The following is a 20,194-nucleotide window of genomic DNA, read 5'->3' as shown; positions in this document are numbered from 1 at the left end:
GCCATGCTAGGCACAGGGGTAAACCAGTGGGCAGGACACAGCAGGGTGGGAGGTGGAGAAGCACCTATCTCACCAGTGTCTGGCAGGTGCTGTGATCTCTGTGCTTTCTCTGCCTGTCCCACCACCAAGGGCAGTGGAGATGCACTGAGTGCTGTGTGGGCCAGGGGGCATGAGCCTGCCCCAAAGAGCTGACAGCTGGGATGATGGTATTGCCGACAGATGTCTGTTGTGGAAACTGGGACCAGGGTAGCTTCCTGCGCCTATCGGACAGCACCCGTACTCACTCTGAGGCACCACAGCCTTGGGGATTCTTTTTTCACTAGTCCCTGGCAAAAGCTTCATCCCCTGCTCTGTATTACCTGCCTCCCTGAGCTTCAGCTTCCTCTGGCTGTCTCTAGGTTCTCCGTACATCTATCCACTTGGGATTTTCAGTGTCCCTAGGTATCTGTCCTCTTGAGCTGTGCCATTGTTAGGTCAGCCTGGAGCCCACAACCACTTCAGGGAATGCCTCTCCAGTCCCGAAGTTCACTGACTGCCAGTTGCCTGGCCTACATGGGCAGGTGCAGAGACACCCCTCTCAGAGAGGCACCCAGGCCAGGAGGGCCCGCAGCCGGAGCTCTTGGCCCCCTTGTCCTCGCCTTAGCCCTGAACTCCCAGAGCCTGATGGCAGTACAGGTTCCCAGGCCCACCACCGACAATGGCTGGCCTCGGGCGGAACAGGGCGTGGGTGCGGAAGGCCCTCCAGCACCCGGGATGCAGGGAAGCAGGGTCTTCGTTGTCCCTCTTGGGGAGCAATGTCGTGAAATCCATGATTTTCACCTCAGGACAACATTGGGGAGGCAGTTATCAAAGCCATCCAGCCATATATCGACAACGAGGAGTTCCAGCCAGCTGCCATTGCCAAGGTGTCCAAGGCCTGCACGTCCATCTGCCAGTGGGTGCGCGCCATGCACAAGTACCACTTCGTAGCCAAGGCTGTGGAACCCAAGCGGGTGAGGACTGTGCAGAGCAAATGGGGGCAGGCTCTCCTACCTTGGGACTGGCTATGAGCCAGCCCTCTTTCCGCCTGCAGCAAGCCTTACGGGAAGCCCAGGATGACCTGGAAGTGACACAAAGGATCCTAGAAGAGGCAAAGCAACACCTGCGGGAAGTGGAAGATGGCATTGCCACAATGCAGGCCAAGTATAGAGAGTGTGTGGCCAAGAAGGAGGAGCTGGAAATGAAGTGTGATCAGTGTGAGCAGCGCCTGGGCCGAGCTGACAAGGTTCGTGCCCCTCTTCAAAAGAGCCCACGGGCAGGCCCACTGAGAACAGGTCTTGGGTGGTGGGGAACAATTACGGGTTGGCTCTCCCCATCCCCTTTTTAGCAACCTATGGGTGGGGCCGCAGTGGGCAGAGCCTGCCCCAGGCCCCAGCCCAGCCTCCCAGAGGCCACTCCACAAGACTGCTTCTACAGCTCATCAACGGGCTAGCAGACGAAAAGGTTCGCTGGCAGGAGACCGTGGAGAACCTGGAGAATATGCTGGACAACATTTCTGGTGATGTGCTGGTAGCTGCTGGCTCCGTGGCCTACCTGGGCCCCTTTACGGTAAAGAGCCCAATCCCTGACCAGCTTCATCCCACAGAAAGACCCTCCCTTGAGGCCTTACCTCTTGGCGGATGTTGTGGCATGCAGGTGGCAAGCAGGTACATAGCTGTGCATACAAGTGAGAAGAGCCAGCCACTTTGGAACTATATAAAGGCTCACACACAGGCACCTGTGTCAGACACTGCTCTAAATGCTTCCCTGTGTGTCCCATTTAGTTCTCACGGCCATCTTTTGGGAAGACATTGCAGGCATGACCCATTTCATAGGCTAGGGTCTGTGGTTGGTAGGATCCAAGCAGGTCTGAAGTATCTATAATATCTAGCTCCTCACCTGAGACCCAACTTGTACATGCAGTTAGCAGAGTGGGGCATGGTGGCGCACGCCTTTGCACTGGAGGCAGAGGCGGGCAGATTCCCGTGACTTCCAGGCCAGCCTGGTCTACAGAGTGAGTCCAGGACACCCAGGGCTACACACAGAGAAACCTTGTCTCGAAAAACCAAAACAACAACAACAAAAACCCAAGCCAAGGAGTGTTGTAACCGGAGGGAAGGAGAACTCTGTGTGTCTACTGTGCTGGCCTTAAGTTTTACATCTCTCCAGGGCCAGTACCGTACAGCACTCTATGAACAGTGGGTGAAGCAGCTCACAATCCACGCTGTCCCGCACACCTCCAAGCCCACCCTGATCACAACCCTGGGAAACCCCGTGAAGATCCGGTCCTGGCAGGTAACCATCAGGAGATGTCAGGATTGCTTCAGGCTGATCCTAGAGCCTCCTGCCTCCCCTCTACCCTCCTTACCCAAGCCTAGTACATGGATGCCTCCTCTAGACCCTTCTGAGTGTAGCAAGAGGGTGGTGAGGGGAGAGAGAGAGAGAGAGAGAGAGCAGGCATGACATTGATGCTAGCAGCTGTAGGAAGAGGTCTAAGTCAAACCTAAGCCAGGCCCCAAAGGCAAAGAGGAAGGCCAAGTGTGGGAAAATGCAAGAAGGGCCAGTGGGATGTGAGCACTATGAAGGTGGTATCACTAAGCAGGGGTGCAGTGGGCACATGGACAGAAGGGCCCAGCAAAAGAGACTGTCCAGGAGCAGAAGGAGAGTCCAGGAAACCAGACACTGCCTGTATCCCTCATGCCCCCATCCAGAGCATACAACAAAGAGAGTTGGCCAGACAGAGTTGGAGTAGCTAATGTCCCAGCCATCTGTGCCCACTTAAGAACCCCGACCCAGCATGGCACCTGGCTTCTTCCAGATCGCCGGCCTCCCCAATGACACTCTATCAGTGGAGAATGGGGTCATCAATCAATTCTCCCAGCGTTGGACCCACTTCATTGACCCTCAGGGTCAGGCTAACAAGTGGATCAAGAACATGGTAAGCAGCAACACCAACGCGGCCTCCCTGGACAGGTTCAGCTGGGAAAAGAAACACCTGAGCCCTGGGCCCCCTCTAAACCCACCCTCCCCTGCAGGAGAAGGACAACGGGCTGGATGTGTTCAAGCTGAGTGACCGTGACTTCCTGCGCAGCATGGAAAATGCCATCCGCTTTGGCAAGCCATGCCTCCTAGAAAATGTGGGTGAGGAGCTGGATCCAGCCCTTGAGCCTGTGCTGCTCAAGCAGGTAGGCCTGGCGAGGATGGTAAGCGAGGCACCACAGGCCAGGACAAGGAGCTGTGCACACTCCAACCACAGTGCCTGCCCATCCCGCCTACTACAGACATACAAGCAGCAAGGGAACACGGTGCTGAAGCTGGGAGACACAGTGATCCCCTACCATGAGGACTTCAGGATGTACATTACCACGAAGCTGCCCAACCCTCACTATACACCAGAGGTTGCCACCAAACTCACCCTCATCAACTTTACGTTGTCACCCAGGTAAGCCTCTACCCAAGAGAACACACGCATCAGCTCTCCCTTCCTGACAGCTGTCCCTTGGCCATCCCTAAGCTGCAGGATTCAAGAGGTCTGTCTTTCCTGATCATGATGCCATCAACTTCGTCCCAGGTACTTTGGCATCCCAAGGCTTTCCAGACCCTCCACTGGCTTCTCTTCCTTAGATTTATTTCCACCCAAGAGTATTCCTCATTCCCTTCTACACACACACCACACACAACCTTCTACATACCAAAGCCTTCATTTGAGTAGCTACAAGCAGTCAGAGGGGAAACAGACACTCTTAAGCCTTGTCTTACTTGATCATTCACAGCCCCTTTGCCAAAGAAGAACTCAGGATCTATCTGGCTAGCCTCTGCTATTCAAGGTCTCACTGAGAACCGTGGTTTGAAAGCAACCCTGCACTGGTCCTCCAGATTGAGGCTAGGCCTCCTAGGCTGACAACTGGCATTGGTGCTGGGCTCTTGATGGATAAGTGTGGGTTTAGCGCTGATCCCTGGAGTCCCCAGGGTGTTATAAACATGATATCCTCCACCCCTGGCAGTGGCCTAGAGGACCAGCTACTGGGCCAGGTAGTGGCTGAGGAGCGACCTGACCTGGAGGAGGCCAAAAACCAGCTGATTGTCAGTAATGCCAAGATGCGCCAGGAGCTAAAGGACATCGAAGACCAGATTCTGTACCGTCTCAGTTCCTCCGAGGGTAATCCCGTAGATGACATGGAGCTTATCAAGGTGCTAGAGGCTTCCAAGACGAAGGCTGCTGAGATCCAGGTTGGGAAGTGCCTTCCTGGCAACCCGACCCTCCCCACGTGCCCCAGCCCTGCTTCAATCTGTCTTTGCCTACTACTCTTTCCAGCTTCCCTGGATCTAACACCTTTCCTGTTGTTGCCCAGGCTAAGGTCAGGATTGCAGAGCAGACTGAGAAGGACATTGACCTCACACGCATGGAGTACATACCTGTGGCTGTCCGCACCCAGATCCTCTTCTTCTGTGTGTCAGACCTGGCCAATGTGGATCCCATGTACCAGTACTCCCTCGAGTGGTTCCTCAACATCTTCCTCTCAGGCATCGCCAACTCAGAGAGGGCAGGTAGCTCTGGCCCACTGACACAACAGGCCCACTCTGAGGTGGATGGATTGTTTATGGGCACATTTCTATGGTGAAGCCCACATATGAACCCTCATCTGGGTTCACTCTTACATCATACATTCATGATAGCTAAGAACAGGCCACCTCTTATCCCTACCCTACTTTGAGCCCCTTACTGGAAACACTCGCTGTCTAGGGAGTGCACAGACTACCCCGATTGCTGCTGGGAGACCTTGGAGACCAGGCTAGACCCCGACAGTGTCTCTCTCTCCCTGTTTCTCCATGCTCGGCCACCACTTCCTTGCAGACAACCTGAAGAAGCGTATCGTCAACATCAACCGCTACCTAACCTATAGCCTCTACAGCAATGTCTGCCGCAGCCTCTTTGAGAAGCACAAGCTGATGTTCGCCTTCCTGCTGTGTGTCCGAATTATGATGAATGAGGGCAAGATCAACCAGGTGCAGGGGCAAGCAGATGGCTCAGGGACTGTCTGTCTGAGGGGGCACCCCACTGTGGGCCTGAGAGCACAGGATAGGCATAAAGGGAAAGCCAGGCAAAGGGGTATAACACAGTTCAAGGGGACGGCGGTCCTGGGAAACACAATTCCTTGCTTCAACACAACAGTGGACTCTACGCTAATATGGCCCAACTGATGCTATGAACACAGGTCTCCTCAGAGCCTAAAATGTGCTGCTGAGCAGAGAGACCATCCCCAGGCACAAACTGTCCTAAGCCTCCCATACTTGTTTAGTCAGGAGCTTCCATGGACCTCATATGCAAGAAAGGACAGAGTAGCAGACACTAGGTATAACAGTTTCTCTGGGTGGAGACTCTAGCGGCATGAAGGAGCTGGCCACAGGGTGTGGGCACCAGCTCAGCCTGTGCTCCTCTAGGCTGAGTGGCGCTATCTCCTGTCTGGAGGCTCCGTCCAGACTATGACTGACAACCCTGCACCAAACTGGCTATCAGACCGAGCCTGGCGAGACATCTTGGCACTTTCAAACCTGACATCCTTTACCACCTTCGCTTCTGACTTTGTGAAACACCTCGGAGGATTCCGGGCCATCTTCGACAGCGTCGAGCCTCACCGGTAAGCTGAATTCTACAGTGTGCTACCAGGAACAGAAGACCCTAGGAACAGGCCTGCCTGGAGGCCTTCTCTGAAAGATTACCTAGTATTGCCCTCCATCTATGGCCACATCTCCCTATTCCTCTAGCCCTGTTCTGGGAAACCCCATCCTTCTGACAAAGGCTGTGAGCCAGTGGCTGCCTGAGGACTGGCTCTCAAGGAGAGGCGGGCTTTGTTGCAGGGAGGAATTGCCTGGCGTCTGGAACACAGACCTGGATGACTTCCAAAAACTGCTTGTTCTCCGTTGCCTGCGTGGAGACAAGGTTACTAATGCCATGCAGGACTTTGTGGCCAGCCACCTGGAACCCCGCTTCATTGAGCCCCAGGCAAGTGCTGGTCACAAGGCAGAGTTGGTATCCTGGGTCTCAGGGACATGGCTGCTTTGAGGACTACTTTCTAGCCCTGTCCAGGCCAGAACTCTTGAACAGGGATGATCTAGGACCTTGAAGGCCCTTCTGAAACTGCTCCAGGAACCTCAGGAGTTGCCCCTTCTTTTGCCCTGAATCTTGTCTCTCATCAGCCCCATGTGGTCTCTGTATCTCTCTCTATCCTTCCAGACAGCCAATCTGTCTGCAGTGTTCAAAGAGTCCAACTCCACAACACCCCTCATCTTTGTGCTGTCACCTGGTACTGATCCCGCTGCTGACCTCTACAAATTTGCAGAAGAAATGAAGTTCTCCAAGAAGCTCTCTGCCATCTCCTTGGGCCAGGGGCAGGTAAGGGTAAGGCAGCAGAGGAGGAGTAGGCTAGGGAAGATGAGCAGTAATCCCCTACTCAATGTTCCTGTCCCCACAGGGCCCTCGGGCAGAAGCCATGATGCGCAGCTCCATAGAGAGGGGCAAGTGGGTCTTCTTTCAGAACTGCCACTTGGCACCAAGTTGGATGCCAGCCCTGGAGCGTCTCATTGAGCACATCAATCCTGACAAGGTGTGCCATGCTGCCTGTCACTGGGTCCTTCTCAGTGAAAGGACTAACTTGACCACCCATCAAGGACTTGAGGGTACTTTAAACAAGATGATCCCAAAGAGCATGGAGCCCACACCCAGACGCGGGTCACGTGTACCATGGTGCGACTAGCTTATTCTGGATGATTAACTAATTATTACTGGCTCTCCGAGCTGCTGAGTCTCAGGGGGTTGGTGCCTGCCCAAGGCTACCCAGCACAGACTGGTGGCTCTAGGATTTACTAAGCCATTCTTAGATGTCTACATAGCCTTACATCCTAACCAGTCAGGGAAGGAGTAAGTCAGAGGGTGAATTTGAGCTCCTGGATGGAAGGAGCCTAAGCCTAGGTCTTTGTACTCATGAGGCACCATGGCCACCAGGTACATCGGGACTTCCGCTTATGGCTCACCAGCCTGCCCAGCAACAAGTTCCCGGTGTCCATCCTGCAAAATGGCTCCAAAATGACTATTGAACCACCACGTGGCGTCAAAGCCAACCTGCTGAAGTCCTACAACAACCTCAGTGATGATTTCCTCCATTCTTGTCAAAAGGTGAGGTATCAGTTAGAGATGATGGCTCAGTGGTTAAGAGCACTGGCTGTTCTTCCAGAGGATCTGAGTCCAACTCCCAGCATCCACATCAGGCAGCTTCCGATGACCTGGAACTCCAGCTCCCCGGGGATCTGACACCTGTGGTCTCTGCGAGCAACAGCACTGTGCACATATACTCATACACACAATTAAACCTAATTTTCCAAAGGCGAGGCATATTCTAAGCCCCCACCTACCCGTCCCAACCTTCCTTTTATGAGCCTGCCCCGTTCTGTCCTGCAGGTAATGGAGTTCAAGTCCCTGCTGCTCTCTCTGTGCTTGTTCCATGGGAATGCACTTGAACGCCGTAAATTTGGACCCCTGGGCTTCAACATCCCCTATGAGTTCACAGACGGAGACCTACGAATCTGCATCAGCCAGCTCAAGATGTTCCTAGATGAATATGATGATATCCCCTATAAGGTAGGCTAGGGGCAGGCTGGGTGCCATTGACTTGGGCACCTATAATAGGGACCTTGGTTCATCCATCCCATAGGTTCTCAAGTACACAGCTGGAGAAATCAACTATGGTGGTCGTGTCACTGATGACTGGGACCGCCGCTGTGTCAGGAATATACTAGAAGATTTCTACAACCCTACTGTGCTCTCTTCTGAGCACAGCTACAGCGAATCTGGCATCTACCACCAGATCCCACCCACCTATGACCTCAATGTGAGTCCACAGGAGGGGTCCCGTGAAACCTTAATATAGAAGGGTCCAGCAGAAAGGAGGTACAGCCCTGCCTCCAGGGCACCTAATGAAAAACCATCCCATAGCACAGGGCCCAGTGAGTTACACCTGGGGGACTGTGGGGAGAGGTGAACCCTGCCCCACCCATTTCACTTATCACTCAAGTGTAGTGGTAATGAAGGCTGGGGGGGGGGGCACAGTTAGGGACACTCTCTGAGGATATACGTCTAGGATGCTGGGGGAAGCATTCTGAACTGTGGCTAGGTTGGATGAATGCCACATAGGGGACTTTGGCAAGAGGGGTCATGTTAGTTAGGTTTGAGCAGCTGCAGAGTAGAATGGCAGTGAAGGGCTGAGAGGAAAGCAAGCACCCCAGAGACCGTTTCAGTTACAGAAGGGTGAAGTGACTGATTTCTGAAGGCTCCGGTAGAGCAAGCCAAGGCCTTCAGTTTCAGCCCTCTTGCTTCCTAGGGCTACCTCTCCTACATCAAGACCCTCCCACTCAATGACATGCCTGAGATCTTTGGTCTGCATGACAATGCCAACATCACCTTTGCCCAAAATGAGACTTTTGCCTTATTCAGTTCCATTCTCCAGCTGCAACCCAAATCATCCTCTGCGGGCGGCCAGAGCCGGGAGGCGGTAGGTAGTAGCGGAGGGCAAGGTCTGGGCAGAGCCAGGCTGCCCCGTCCCGCACCTTTGTGTCCACTCTCCCATAGAACAGTGCAGTGCCTAAGAGTAGCCAGACTTGTCCCCTCATGTCTTTTTACACCCGCAGCTAGTAGAAGACGTGGCCGAGGACATTCTGTTCCAGGTTCCCGAGCCTGTTGACGTGCAAGAGGTGATGAGGAAGTACCCTGTGTTGTATGAGGAATCAATGAACACAGTGCTGGTACAAGAGGTCATTAGGTAATTTCTTGCCACATCTTAGCCAACTGAGCCAGGGGCCACTGTGCTACAGAGAAATGACAACAGGCGTCACTATTAGCCAGCTGTTGTGCTAAACATCTGTCCTGTAATTCAACTACTTATCATTTTATAGATGAATATCCTGAGGCCCCAAGAAGGTTGACTGTCTTAAGTCACGTATTTGCTGAGGGCCAGAGCTGGGATTGTACCCAGGATGCCGCAAAGTTCTACACTTAGCTTTTGTGTTCTATAATTGTTTATAGTCTCATATGGAGGGGTTATGGATACTGACTGCCACAAAACCTCAGCCCACTACTGCCTTGCCACTGACCCCACAGGTACAACAAGCTCCTAACAGTGATTACACAGTCACTTCGTGACATGCTCAAAGCACTCAAGGGGCTGGTGGTAATGTCCTTGGAGCTGGAACTCATGTCCACCAGCCTCTACAACAACACCGTGCCTGAGCTCTGGAATTCCAAGGCCTACCCATCACTCAAGCCACTGGCTTCATGGATCATGGACCTGCTGAAACGCCTGGACTTTGTGCATTCCTGGATCCAAAAAGGCATCCCACCTGTCTTCTGGATCAGCGGCTTCTTCTTCCCTCAGGCTTTCCTAACAGGCACTCTGCAGAACTATGCCCGAAAGTACATCATCTCTATTGACACTATCACCTTTGATTTCAAGGTCTGCATACCTGTGAGAGGGCGGGGGTGCGCACTGTGGGCCATAATTGCCTAAAAGTTGGAGTAATCCTAAGTAGGAGGTGAAGAGACTCAAGCCAAGAGCCTTAGAGGAAATCAAGAGGGTCAGGGCAGACTACAGTCAGTGACTAAAATGGCAGATAGGTGAAGGGGCAGGCGGCAGCTTTCAGGAGGGATATTTGCCACCTGACACAAATCCTAATCTTGCTTCCAATGTGGGTGTCTGTGTGCACACCACAGGTGTTGGCCCGGGCACCAGCAGATATAGATACAAGGCCCGAAGTAGGGTGCTATATCCACGGACTGTTCCTGGAAGGTGCTCGCTGGGACCCAGCGGCTTTCCAGCTGGCTGAGTCACGGCCCAAAGAGCTATACACAGAGATGGCTGTTATCTGGCTCCTGCCAGAAGCCAACCGGAAGACTCTGAACCAGCACTTCTACCTGTGCCCCATCTACAAGACGCTGACCCGTGCTGGTAAGGCAAACCAAGGCAGAGTCTACACTACAGATGGGAGTCTAGGAAGCTTACATGGACCCAGGTTAGCCCACTAGGAAGGCTGGTGGAGGTTTAGGCCAGTCCAGAGCCCAAAGTAGTAAGTTGGCATTTAGAGGCTCAATTCCCTGCCTGCTTGTCCTCCTTGGTAATCTATTGCGCATCCCAGGGGCCTGGCAAGCCCCATCTTTCACCAGGGCCTCAGAGGAAGAACCAGGGCCAAAAACAGGGATGGGTCAGTGCTGGGCTCAACAGGGCATGAGACGGGTGGTAGCAACTTCATCTTCAGTCAGTGCCGTTGCAATAGGAAGGTCTGAGCCTTGATCAGACCCAGTCAGCCACCAAGGAGGTCCCTCCCTATGCCAAGCTTGTCCTTGTAGGATCAGTGGCAAGGTACTAGTGGGCTCGGGTTCTATGGCAGTATCTAGGCCCCTCCGTCTGAGACCACAATGACAGAACACAAAAGCTAAGTGCAGAACTGGGTAAGGCATCCTGGGTACAATCCCAACTCTGTTCCTTTGATAATAGACTCAAGTCTGTCAAACTCACTGCCCATGCTCTTGTCCCTAACCCAGCCCTTCTCTGGTTGTAACAGGGTATAACCTAATCTTCCCCCTTTCTTGCCTGCTTCAGGAACATTATCAACCACAGGCCACTCAACCAACTACGTCATTGCTGTGGAGATCCCCACCATGAAACCTCAGCGACACTGGATAAAGCGTGGTGTAGCCCTCATCTGTGCCCTGGATTACTAGACCCAGATAGAAGGGCCAGGGCCATTAAAAGTTTTCCAGTAAGTGCTGCTGCACCCTGGCTGTGTGTACATGAGGCCCCATCTACAGGGCCACTGTAGGGGGAAAAGGACTATAGCAATCTCAGTAGAGAATAGTCAGTATGGTAGGTAGAGAGGACAGAGGTAGCTCTGGCCTGCTTGCTGTACCTGCCCGAACGCAGTAAGGGATAAGACACGCAGCCTCTCAGATCCCACTGACTCTCCAGAAGAATTGCACCAGGTAGATCTATGGGCTTGATCCAGAGCCTCAGCAACTTTTCACATCCAAAGCCTGATCTTTTACGTGATCGAGTGAAAAGCCCAGCATCTCACCCCAGTATACCTTGTCCACAGGCCATCTGAAGCCTTCCCCTCAGTTTAGGTCCTAAATCCCATCCCGGGCCTACCATAGCAACCAATCATTTCTAGCTCAGGAATAGCTAGTACCCTGCTATCGACAGAGCTTTGGACCAGAGTCTAGCCAGTCTCTTATTCGACCATAGTCCAGCCTACAGACCTCAAGACGTCAACCAGAGGATCATTTATTAGCACATTTTTATTAATTCACTGATCCAGTATTTACAGAAACTAGAGGGGTCAGACTGCTGTACCATTTCCCCCAGTTACTATGTACAGATTAAGGGGCCTGCTTGGATTGCCTATATCTAGCAGAGGGCACAGGGCTGTTTGGGGCTGGAGCTTGAAGCAGTGCTGTGCTTATTACACCATTGGCATCAAGCCCTATGGGAGCACAGAAGTTCTAACTCATCTTGACCCTGTCCCCTACCCTGAGTACCTTGCAAGAGGCCAAGGAAGCTGGCAGTCAGAAGAACTGAACAGTGCCAGCTTCATTCAAGCCCTGTCTCTGATATCCCTAAGAGAAGACATGGTAATACTGAGGGGCTGGACAGAGGCTCCTCTGAGCCCAGAGAAAGAGATTAGGAGCCCAAGGTAGGCCCATGGCCAGGGCCACAACACTGAAGGCAAAGAGCCCCAGAGCCTTGCTTTGACAGCACTAACAAGCCTGGGTGGAACCAGGACAGTCGGCACGCCACTGGGACAGTTTAAACACTTCTCTCCACTATAGCTGTGGGACCCTGGTGGGCTGTTCATCCTACCAGGACATCCCATGCCCGCTCCAGCTCAGCAACCAGGTCCCTGAGTTTGGTGCTCCCCCAATAGGGATGAAGAGCAGGCCAAGCTTCTTTACAACTTAAGACAGGCTAGAGCACCAGGGCTAATGCCTTCTGAATTTCCCAGCTGGGACCCTGGTGTGTTACAGGAGATGTGGCCCCAGCAGAATGACAGCTGCTGGGAGAGAAAGCAGAGTCAGAGGAAGCTGGCCATGTTAATACAGTGGCAAGATGGGCAGAAGCCCCCCCCCCCCCCAAAAAAAAAAAAAGACATCTCCAATAGGTAAAATGTATATCCTGCTGCCCAGGCAACAAAGCCAGGTCCTGCTGCTCCACAGATGGCTGTGGAGGGCAGAGTATCCTCCAATTCCAACTGCTGCTTCCTGAGCATGATAGGGCTGCCTTGCCCCTGCCAGGCCCCTGAGCATAGTGCAGGACACCCAGCTCATTCCCACTCCCAGGGCCTGAACTAGTCAGTAATACTTAGAAAAGTGGGACGGGAAGGGCCCCTGGTGAGGGCCTTTCGGCAAGAGAGGCTACAGAGTCAGGGCCAGAGGTCCTCACTGGCGTTTGGCCTTGTAGGGGCGGGATCGTTTCCGCCTGTCAGGCTTCCGCTGCTTGTGAAGCCGACCAATGCTGACCCCTTGGCGGCGCCGCACTGAGATGTTCTGTTCCACTAGGTTGGCCAGCATTCCTGTGTAAAGCAGAAACTCCTTAGTAGATGGCTTGCTCCCAGGTTCAGACCAGGAACCAAGGCTCTCACAGCCCTCCCTTCAGAAGAATCTTGGGGGGCAGGAAGGGAGAGTTGAGGAACATGACCCCCAGCAGGGTAGGACAAATAAGGCACCCTCTCACCTTCTTGAGCCAGCATGGATATGAAGGTACAGATAAACTCGTCATAGTTGTGGGTCCTTCGCTGGTCATCAATCTGTGGGAAAGAAGGCACAGGAGGGCACCAGAGCTCATCTTCTCAGAGTGACTGTCCTTGGGAGAGGACAGAGAAACAGGCAGCAGAGGGATCACCCACCTTGAACTTCTTCCTTTTCTCCACCTCCTCCTTGAGACAAGCCTCATAGTTTGCGATCTCGGCCTCCACACACTTTAGCAGTGCCAGCAGCTCCTGCGGGAACCCAACACTGTACCTTAGGGGTCTGACTGGCACCAAAGCTCCATTACTAAGAAGCAACTGGAAGCAACCAGTGAGCAGCTCGTGAGCAGCCAGTCTGTGGAGCCTACTGAGGTCAAACCAGAAAGGCTTCCAGGTACCTGGCTCCAGCCAGCAACTTTCACACCAAAATTCCAATCAAGAACCCAAAACCAGGGATTAGGGGCCTGGGTCCTTCCCTCTGCTAGAAAAGGAAAGTTGAAAGAGGGACTCACCTTGGGAGAGTACTTCTCTCCACTCAAGGGCTCACTGTGCCTGTTCAGCCCAGACTTCTCTCTGCTTTCTGTAGCTTCTACTACTTCCTTCTCCTCTAGGCTGCTGGACCCTTGGCTGCCTTGGCTTGATCTGGTAGAAGGCGAGGAACCCTTCCCACCCTCTGAGAGAAGACATAAAAAGATGTATCAGGGTACATGATACTCTGTCGTCACCTGGCCACCTCCCTCCCTCTGCCTGGGTACACCAAGTGGTCAGGGAGGGAGCCTGAGGCCCACCTGTAAGTGCCAGGGGACTCAGTACACCATCTTCAGCAAGGTGCAGCAGGCCTGTGCTAATGACAGGACCAAGGTCACGGACAGCACGGTTGTAGCGTATGCAGTCAACACGCAGTAGGCTGTCATCTTCTCCAAAAAGCACCTTGGAGATGTGAGAAGTGACAGGGCTAGAGGGCCGTGTTGGGTTGGCTGAGCGGATGGGTGAGCGCAAGGGTGAGTTGAAAGCACTGCCAATCTCAGAGGCTGTGTCCGTGCTCTCATTGCTGGGGGTAGGTGAAGGCTGTGAGTGTGTGGGCATAGCCACAGCAGGACTCCCAGCCCCACTGCTCGTCTTGATGGACAGAGGAATTGAAAGGTCTTTCTGAGACTCCTGAAGCTTCTCAGTTAAGACACTGATGGTGTTGGGCTGCAGCACCGACAGCTGCCCATCTGAAGAATTGCTCAGCGATCCTGGCTTCCCTGTCCCCTTCCGCTTATATCTGTAGGGTCCAATAATAGGTTAGAAAAAAAAAAAAAAAAAAAAAGAGGGAATGGGCCAGGCGACTACACCTAGCAGTATCCAGAATGGTTCAAATATATTCTCTCCCGCCCCCCTCCCCAGCCAATCTGGGAGTTCCTTAGGTTGCTTATCGAAATGCCACAGTATAGATAGTGGCCATACCGGACCTCCTCTATTCCGGCTACCTCAGTTCTAACCTTCTTGTGCTTTTATCCTCCAAGAAAATCACCTCTCCAACCTCTTCTCCTACCCAGACTAGTTTGAGTTTCAGTTGAAGGATCACCTAAACAAAGTATGTCTTCATACATGGTAAGAGGTTTACCTACCCCTAACCACCCCCTAAATCCACCACAGATTTCTTAAAGACTTGGGGTTAGGCCCTCAGGCCAGCCTCCTCAGGGCCCTGCATTCTCTAAGTGCCTAGTGTTCTCTGTGGAAATGCCTTCTCAGAGACAGTGGAATATTCACCGCAGGATCTGAGACAACTCAAGGCTTGCCAGCTTTTCAGTCAAGACTGACCTGATGGCAGAACGGGTGTTCTGCACATCATCTTCATCATCCTCATAGTCATCCTCATCATCAGAGTACTGCTGGGGTGGTCGGACTGGACCACGGCTGCGGCCCACACCTGCTGCCAGGTCTTCCTCCTCCTAGGCAAGCAACAGCAGTAATGAGGAGGGTTGCTGCTCACCCAAGCTGGGCATGGTGGGGAGCACTGCAGCTAGGGAGAAAGGTAACTGGGCTCTCGGCTGTACAGGTGCTTCTAGAAGAAATAGAATGCCCTGCCTGCCACATGCTTTTGAGTTACCAGGAGAAACCATTCCATGTTCCAAGGAGCAGGCCCAATTGTGTAGCCTACCAAATGTATATTTAAAGTTAGAGGAGCTCTCTTGGCCACCTTAAGGCCATGCTACTGTGCTATGGGGGGCCTGTAAGTATTAGAGGAGCCTGGTCATCAAGGCCCAAGCAGCAAGTCAAAGAATAACACTGGGTATCCAACACTGTGGCCTCTCACATAAAATCCTACCAAGGTGCTTCCATCTTACCTGCATAGGGGATTTGGCATAATTGTGATTGTCTAGAAAGGCTGGCAGTCGCTGGACAATAGGAGTAGGGTTTGGGGGAATCCCATTGAGGCTGTTCCCTGGAGGCTTCACCACCAGCTTAGATTTGCTAGGAGGACTGTGGGTCGGAGCCTGTGGGCATGAACCAGCCACCTCCTCTGCACCATCTAAGACAAGGCAGAGTATAGACAGGACATTCAGTTGGGTCAATAAGAAAAGCCTACTCTCTCCCCAATCCCGTGACAGTTGTTTTCCCCAGTGAAGTTCAGCTAACAGGACAGGCCAGTAAGCTCTAAGTCATGGTTCCACAATGAGATGGGAAAAAAACAAGGTATAAGAAGGCAGCCTATAGAAAAAAATAAATCAATAACTGGAGGGTGGGGGGAGCGGATATACCAGTAGAGGGGCAGGGGTCTAGGGTCATGACAGTCCTTTTCAGGTGTCCTTTAGGACAAGCTCACTCTACTTTCCCTGTGTTTTGAGCTTCAGACACTGGGATATCAGGCCTCCTGCTGGAGCCTCTGCCCAAGTACCTTCTTGAAGTGCTTGGGCCTCCCATGTCAAGCTATGCTGGATGGCTGAGGCCCCAAGTCCCTCCAGTACCTGTGTGAGTGCACTCAGAGGCCGCTGGGGCCCTGCCTGCCTCCAGCCCAATGGGGGACTTGCTGCTGGCTGGCTTCTCCTCAGGCAGTTGTGACTCTTGAGATTTCTGGGTCTGAATCAGCTCCGGCTGTGTTACTCTAATCAGCTTAAAACAGAACTCAAAGTTTAGAGGAGAAGGGGTAGAGCCAGGTTTCCACCTTAGACAGATAAAGGCCTTGACCTTACCCATTCAGTTATTTATTGGAAAATTAAAAGGCTAAGCCACAACTTCTTTTTAGAAGCTATTCCCTTCCCACACTAAGTCTTACAATCCCCACAGAGGAAGCAAAGGAAAGAAGTGGTTAGTTAGAGCCTCAATCTACAGGACACTGTGTTCTGGAATTAGAATCAGAGGCTAAAGTGTAGGACGACAGAAAACGTGGCCAGGCAGGAGGCCCACTTACCTGCTGCAGGGCCTCCAGGACTGTTTGTCGGTTCACCTTCAGTACATGTAGCCTGGCCTCATACTTGATCCTGCGGTCAGGCACCACTGCCATCAGGTTGAATCGAATGTCATGGTAGGGCTCCCTGCAGTCACAGTGGCAGCCATGAGAACAGTTCCCACGCAGGCCCTGCTGTCAGACTGAGGCAAGTGTCTTGGCCGAGCTCCCCAGAGTCACATCTGTACCTGTAGGTACAGGCCCCACTCCAACAGGCAGGCAGCAGCCAACGACATACACCGGAAACCTGAGCTATACCTTCCCATAACTATGTGAGGGGCCTTTCAGGAGGTGAGCCAGTATACCTGTGCCACTCAGGCCTCCTCCACAGCTTGCCCCTCCCTAGGCAGGAAAGAAGTTGGAAGCCCAAGACCCAGGCTTGCCAGATGTGGCCTTACAATCATATCATTAGGCTTCTCTTCCCCTCCCAAAAGGGATATAGCAGCAGAAGGAAACAAACTTGAGGGTTCTTACCCTGCAGTAGCAAGGCCAATTCGCTCCATAATGACCCTTCGGGCTTTATCTGTCCACTCCTCATCCTCTCCCCAGGGCCCTAGGGAAGACCAAGATGAGGAATCAGCAGGTGGGAAACCCTGAGATGGGGAGGCCCGGATTAAGAGATTAGTGTGGTTGAGCAGCTACAGGTTAGTCACATAAGCAGTGCAAGATGAAATCATGGCCAGAGTTAGATGTCCTTGGGACCCACCCATTTCATGCTACTGAGTATCAAGCACATAAAGGCCCTCAGACCCAGATAACTAGAAGAAAGCATGAGAAACCCAACAGGCCCCTTCCCCAGGGCGCCTACCATGATCAATAGGGTAGACTTTCAACCCATCCAATTCAAAGAGCCTCCCTGTGATAGGCACATAGCTGACAAAGTGGAATGCCTCCATGGTACGCACTGCACTGAGGCCATTCTGCTTCTCAGGAAGGTGACGTGGTTCTGGCCTGGAAAAGCACAAAGTCAGAGATATCGTCCACCACCCCTCTCCCACATCAGCAACTGCAGCTCTCACATACCTGGCATGACTATTATGTGCCTTGGCCAGCTCAGGGGCATTGCCAATTGCATATCCTTTGCTCTAAGAAAAAAACAAGACTACATGAGAACAGATTCTCAGGTGAGCCTCTGGGTAGGGGCAGAGTTCCAGAAAGCAGGCTTAGAGGCATTCCAGCAGAGATGAACTTTCCTGAAGGGCTAGTGGTGGCAGATGAGAGCTTAGTACCTCAAGAGATGGGCCATACTGGTTTTGCACAGTAATCAGTGTGAGGAGCAACACAGCCTTATAGCGAAAGTCATAACAGAGAAGGTTCTGACTTAGGTGACTTAAGTCTCTTCCTTTTCTACTTCTATCATCTCCTTTCTTAACAGTGAAACCTAAAATCAAGTATCTTCCACATTACTTATGAGTCAAATAGTTGTTAATTACCAGTTGAAAAAGAAATGAGCAAACAGTACCAAATATCATGTAGTGGCATTACCAATGGCTTGAGGATCAGCTGTGAGCCATGATGTAAGGCATGATTAAGCATACCTCAGGGCTGAAGCCTTTGGTGAAATCCTTCATTCGACTCAGGGTGGGCCCCAGATCCACATTGCTGCAATTCAGAAGCACGCTCAGCAAGGCATGAGTGGCACAAGAGTTGGGAATCAGCTGTAAATCAAACATAATCACTCACATATCCCTCATACACCCTTTACCCCAAGTGTCTCCAAGACCACATTTATTGAGAATGGGGACTGAAAAAAAAAAAAATGTCAGCATCCACAGTTTCCTGGGAAGCTTAGTCTTTAATTCATTTAATATGAAACTAAAATACCTTGATGTAAGGACACGGAGACTGTCCTAAGATACCACTCTACTCTAAAGGGTACCACTCTACTCTAAAGGGTACCACTCTACTCTAAAGGGGTACCACTCTACTCTAAAGGGTACCACTCTACTCTAAAGGGGTACCACTCTACTCTAAAGGGGTACCACTCTACTCTAAAGGGTACTACTCTACTCTAAAGGGGTACCACTCTACTCTAAAGGGGTACCACTCTACTCTAAAGGGGTACTACTCTACTCTAAAGGGGTACTACTCTACTCTAAAGGGGTACTACTCTACTCTAAAGGGGTACTCCCTTTAATGGAAAGGGGCTAGGTTCTGTCTTCCATGGGGCTTCTGCAACAATCATTCTTAGTACCAGTCTACCTCTTCTGCCTGCCTCCCCCACTGGCACTTTCCACGAAATACCAGAAACAAACAAAAACAAAAACTAACATCCTGCCTTTTAAACAAGCTCAGAACTCTGGCAGACCTGGTGGGCAAAGAACATGTTATTCACAATATCATCATCAATCACAGACGTATCATCCACCAACGTAGAAACCTTGCGGCGGGACCTTCGTTCTTCGATCCATTTGAACAGGAAGATAAATCCATATACAGGCCTAGAGAAGCAAGAGGCAGATGAGAGTCAGCATCCCCTTCCTCCCGATCCTCTGCACTGGAGCGCTCTTGCCCTGAGCCCCTCACTCTTACCAATACTGTATCCAACATGGCTCTGAGATCCCACAACCCAGAGGCCTATCACAGGCACTCAAGTGTGAGCCTGATGCTCTGAAACCCCACTCTGTCTCATTATGAAGTCTAGGTAAGAAAAGAAAGCAATCTGGAACTGCTGTCCTAGAATGGAGCAAGGTCGGAATGCAATAGAAGACAAAAAACCCTTTGATAAGGAGTAAACACCAACTCTTACTTGTGGATCTCAGCCTTGTGCCCTAATAAATGAGGGAAGCCCATCAACTCCTTGAACCAGCCCCTTCGTTTCTAGGAAATGAAAGCAGGCCTCTTGGTTCAGCACTGTTAGCAGGTCCTCTATGCCTCAATTCTACAGACCACCAAAACAAGAATCGGAGTTTAGGTACCTGGAAAGGGCCTTGCCACACCAACCAGTCAATACAGAACAACCTTGTTTAGTTTTGTTGAGACTCGGTCTCATCATGTAGCTTCGGTTGGCCTCAAACTCAAGAGATTTGCCTGCCTCTGCCTCCCAAGCACTGGGATTAAAGGCGCATACCACCACTCCTGGTCAACTTTTGTGTAGTGATTAAAAGCACAGCACACATGGTTACGTAATTAATGGATTGTACACTTACTAAAAAGGCACTGTGCAACCGGAGGCTTCCTGCTGCAAAACCAGAAATGGCAGATGAACTGCACTCCAAGGGTGCTTAGGGTTGAAAAGTGGCCTACAACTTTCTAAGGGGAAGTGCTGAGGAAAGACTGGGAAGAGAAAACAATAGTCCAAGGAGGGCACCCACGAGGAGTGACACTTTCTTATGTGATATTTTATACAACTTGAGTTTGCTAATACTGCCTCCCTTGAAGGGGTACTATTCCCCTGCCCTTTCTCAGCCCTCGGGAGGTAAGGAGCGTCCCAGCCACTCACCCCTGGCATTTACTCTGAAGGTCATAGATCTCCTCCACTTGCACCCCTTTGACACCTACGATCAGGAAAGGAGAGGTCGGCAGGGCAGCCCCAAGCTCTGCAGCGAGAACTCAAGGACCATTCCCCCCACCCCCAACACCACTACGAGGGCCCGACGATCGGGGGCTGTAGGGGGTGGGGCGCTTACCGAAATCTTCCACCAGGAGGGTGAAGAGGCCTGGGTGGGACGACAAGAAGGGGGGGGGGGATTGTCAGGCAGGCGCGTCCGGGGCCCATCCGGCCTCCCCAGCCCCCGGCTCGCCAGGGACCCTGCGTACCCGGGTCACTCTCCAGTTCCAGCCAGCCCTTATTCATCTTCCCGCGGAGCGGCCCCTCAGCGCCATGTCCAGGCCCTGCCAACCCCGAGCTGCCCCCACCGGGAGCGCCCACCGCCCTCGGGGCTTCTCAGCCCCCACACAGACAACGGGCCGGGCCGCGCCGCGTCACTCGCCGGCGCCGGTCTCGTGACGTCATCA

At 52.4% G+C, this 20,194-nt stretch overlaps 2 protein-coding genes across 2 annotated transcripts in view; one reads left to right on the top strand and one right to left on the bottom strand.

The window, feature by feature from the left end:
- The window catches only part of Dnah1 (dynein axonemal heavy chain 1), a 59,847-nt gene extending 49,030 nt beyond the window's left edge, over nt 1-10,817 (top strand). The window contains exons 56-77 of the mRNA XM_055612451.1: nt 825-992; nt 1,073-1,264; nt 1,456-1,587; nt 2,188-2,313; nt 2,837-2,956; nt 3,054-3,203; nt 3,300-3,460; nt 4,023-4,248; nt 4,371-4,566; nt 4,874-5,025; nt 5,461-5,657; nt 5,878-6,022; nt 6,254-6,412; nt 6,492-6,623; nt 7,022-7,192; nt 7,475-7,654; nt 7,728-7,904; nt 8,394-8,568; nt 8,705-8,831; nt 9,170-9,521; nt 9,779-10,013; nt 10,665-10,817. Of these exons, the coding sequence (XP_055468426.1) occupies nt 825-992; nt 1,073-1,264; nt 1,456-1,587; nt 2,188-2,313; nt 2,837-2,956; nt 3,054-3,203; nt 3,300-3,460; nt 4,023-4,248; nt 4,371-4,566; nt 4,874-5,025; nt 5,461-5,657; nt 5,878-6,022; nt 6,254-6,412; nt 6,492-6,623; nt 7,022-7,192; nt 7,475-7,654; nt 7,728-7,904; nt 8,394-8,568; nt 8,705-8,831; nt 9,170-9,521; nt 9,779-10,013; nt 10,665-10,786 (3,795 nt within the window). The 3' untranslated portion in view covers nt 10,787-10,817. The remainder of the gene's footprint in view (nt 1-824; nt 993-1,072; nt 1,265-1,455; nt 1,588-2,187; nt 2,314-2,836; nt 2,957-3,053; nt 3,204-3,299; nt 3,461-4,022; nt 4,249-4,370; nt 4,567-4,873; nt 5,026-5,460; nt 5,658-5,877; nt 6,023-6,253; nt 6,413-6,491; nt 6,624-7,021; nt 7,193-7,474; nt 7,655-7,727; nt 7,905-8,393; nt 8,569-8,704; nt 8,832-9,169; nt 9,522-9,778; nt 10,014-10,664) is intronic.
- A 512-nt stretch (nt 10,818-11,329) lies between these two features.
- Nucleotides 11,330-20,172, bottom strand: Bap1 (BRCA1 associated protein 1). Its single transcript, XM_055612391.1, has 17 exons — nt 19,997-20,172; nt 19,867-19,896; nt 19,680-19,734; nt 18,546-18,678; nt 17,776-17,895; nt 17,261-17,322; nt 17,046-17,188; nt 16,712-16,790; nt 16,202-16,325; nt 15,759-15,903; nt 15,138-15,322; nt 14,611-14,741; nt 13,593-14,071; nt 13,317-13,477; nt 12,964-13,056; nt 12,792-12,864; nt 11,330-12,630 (listed from the first exon to the last, which is right to left on the bottom strand). Exons 1-17 carry the CDS (start codon nt 20,031-20,033, stop codon nt 12,497-12,499), a joined length of 2,184 nt encoding a protein of 727 aa, XP_055468366.1. The 5' UTR covers nt 20,034-20,172; the 3' UTR covers nt 11,330-12,496.
- Nucleotides 20,173-20,194: the final 22 nt, after the last annotated feature.

This window comes from Psammomys obesus, unplaced genomic scaffold (genome assembly GCF_907164565.1).
Source record: "Psammomys obesus unplaced genomic scaffold, mPsaObe1.curated_primary_1811, whole genome shotgun sequence".
Lineage (NCBI taxonomy): Eukaryota > Metazoa > Chordata > Mammalia > Rodentia > Muridae > Psammomys > Psammomys obesus.
Note: the sequence above shows the minus strand (reverse complement) of the source record. Positions and strands in the feature narration are given on the sequence as shown.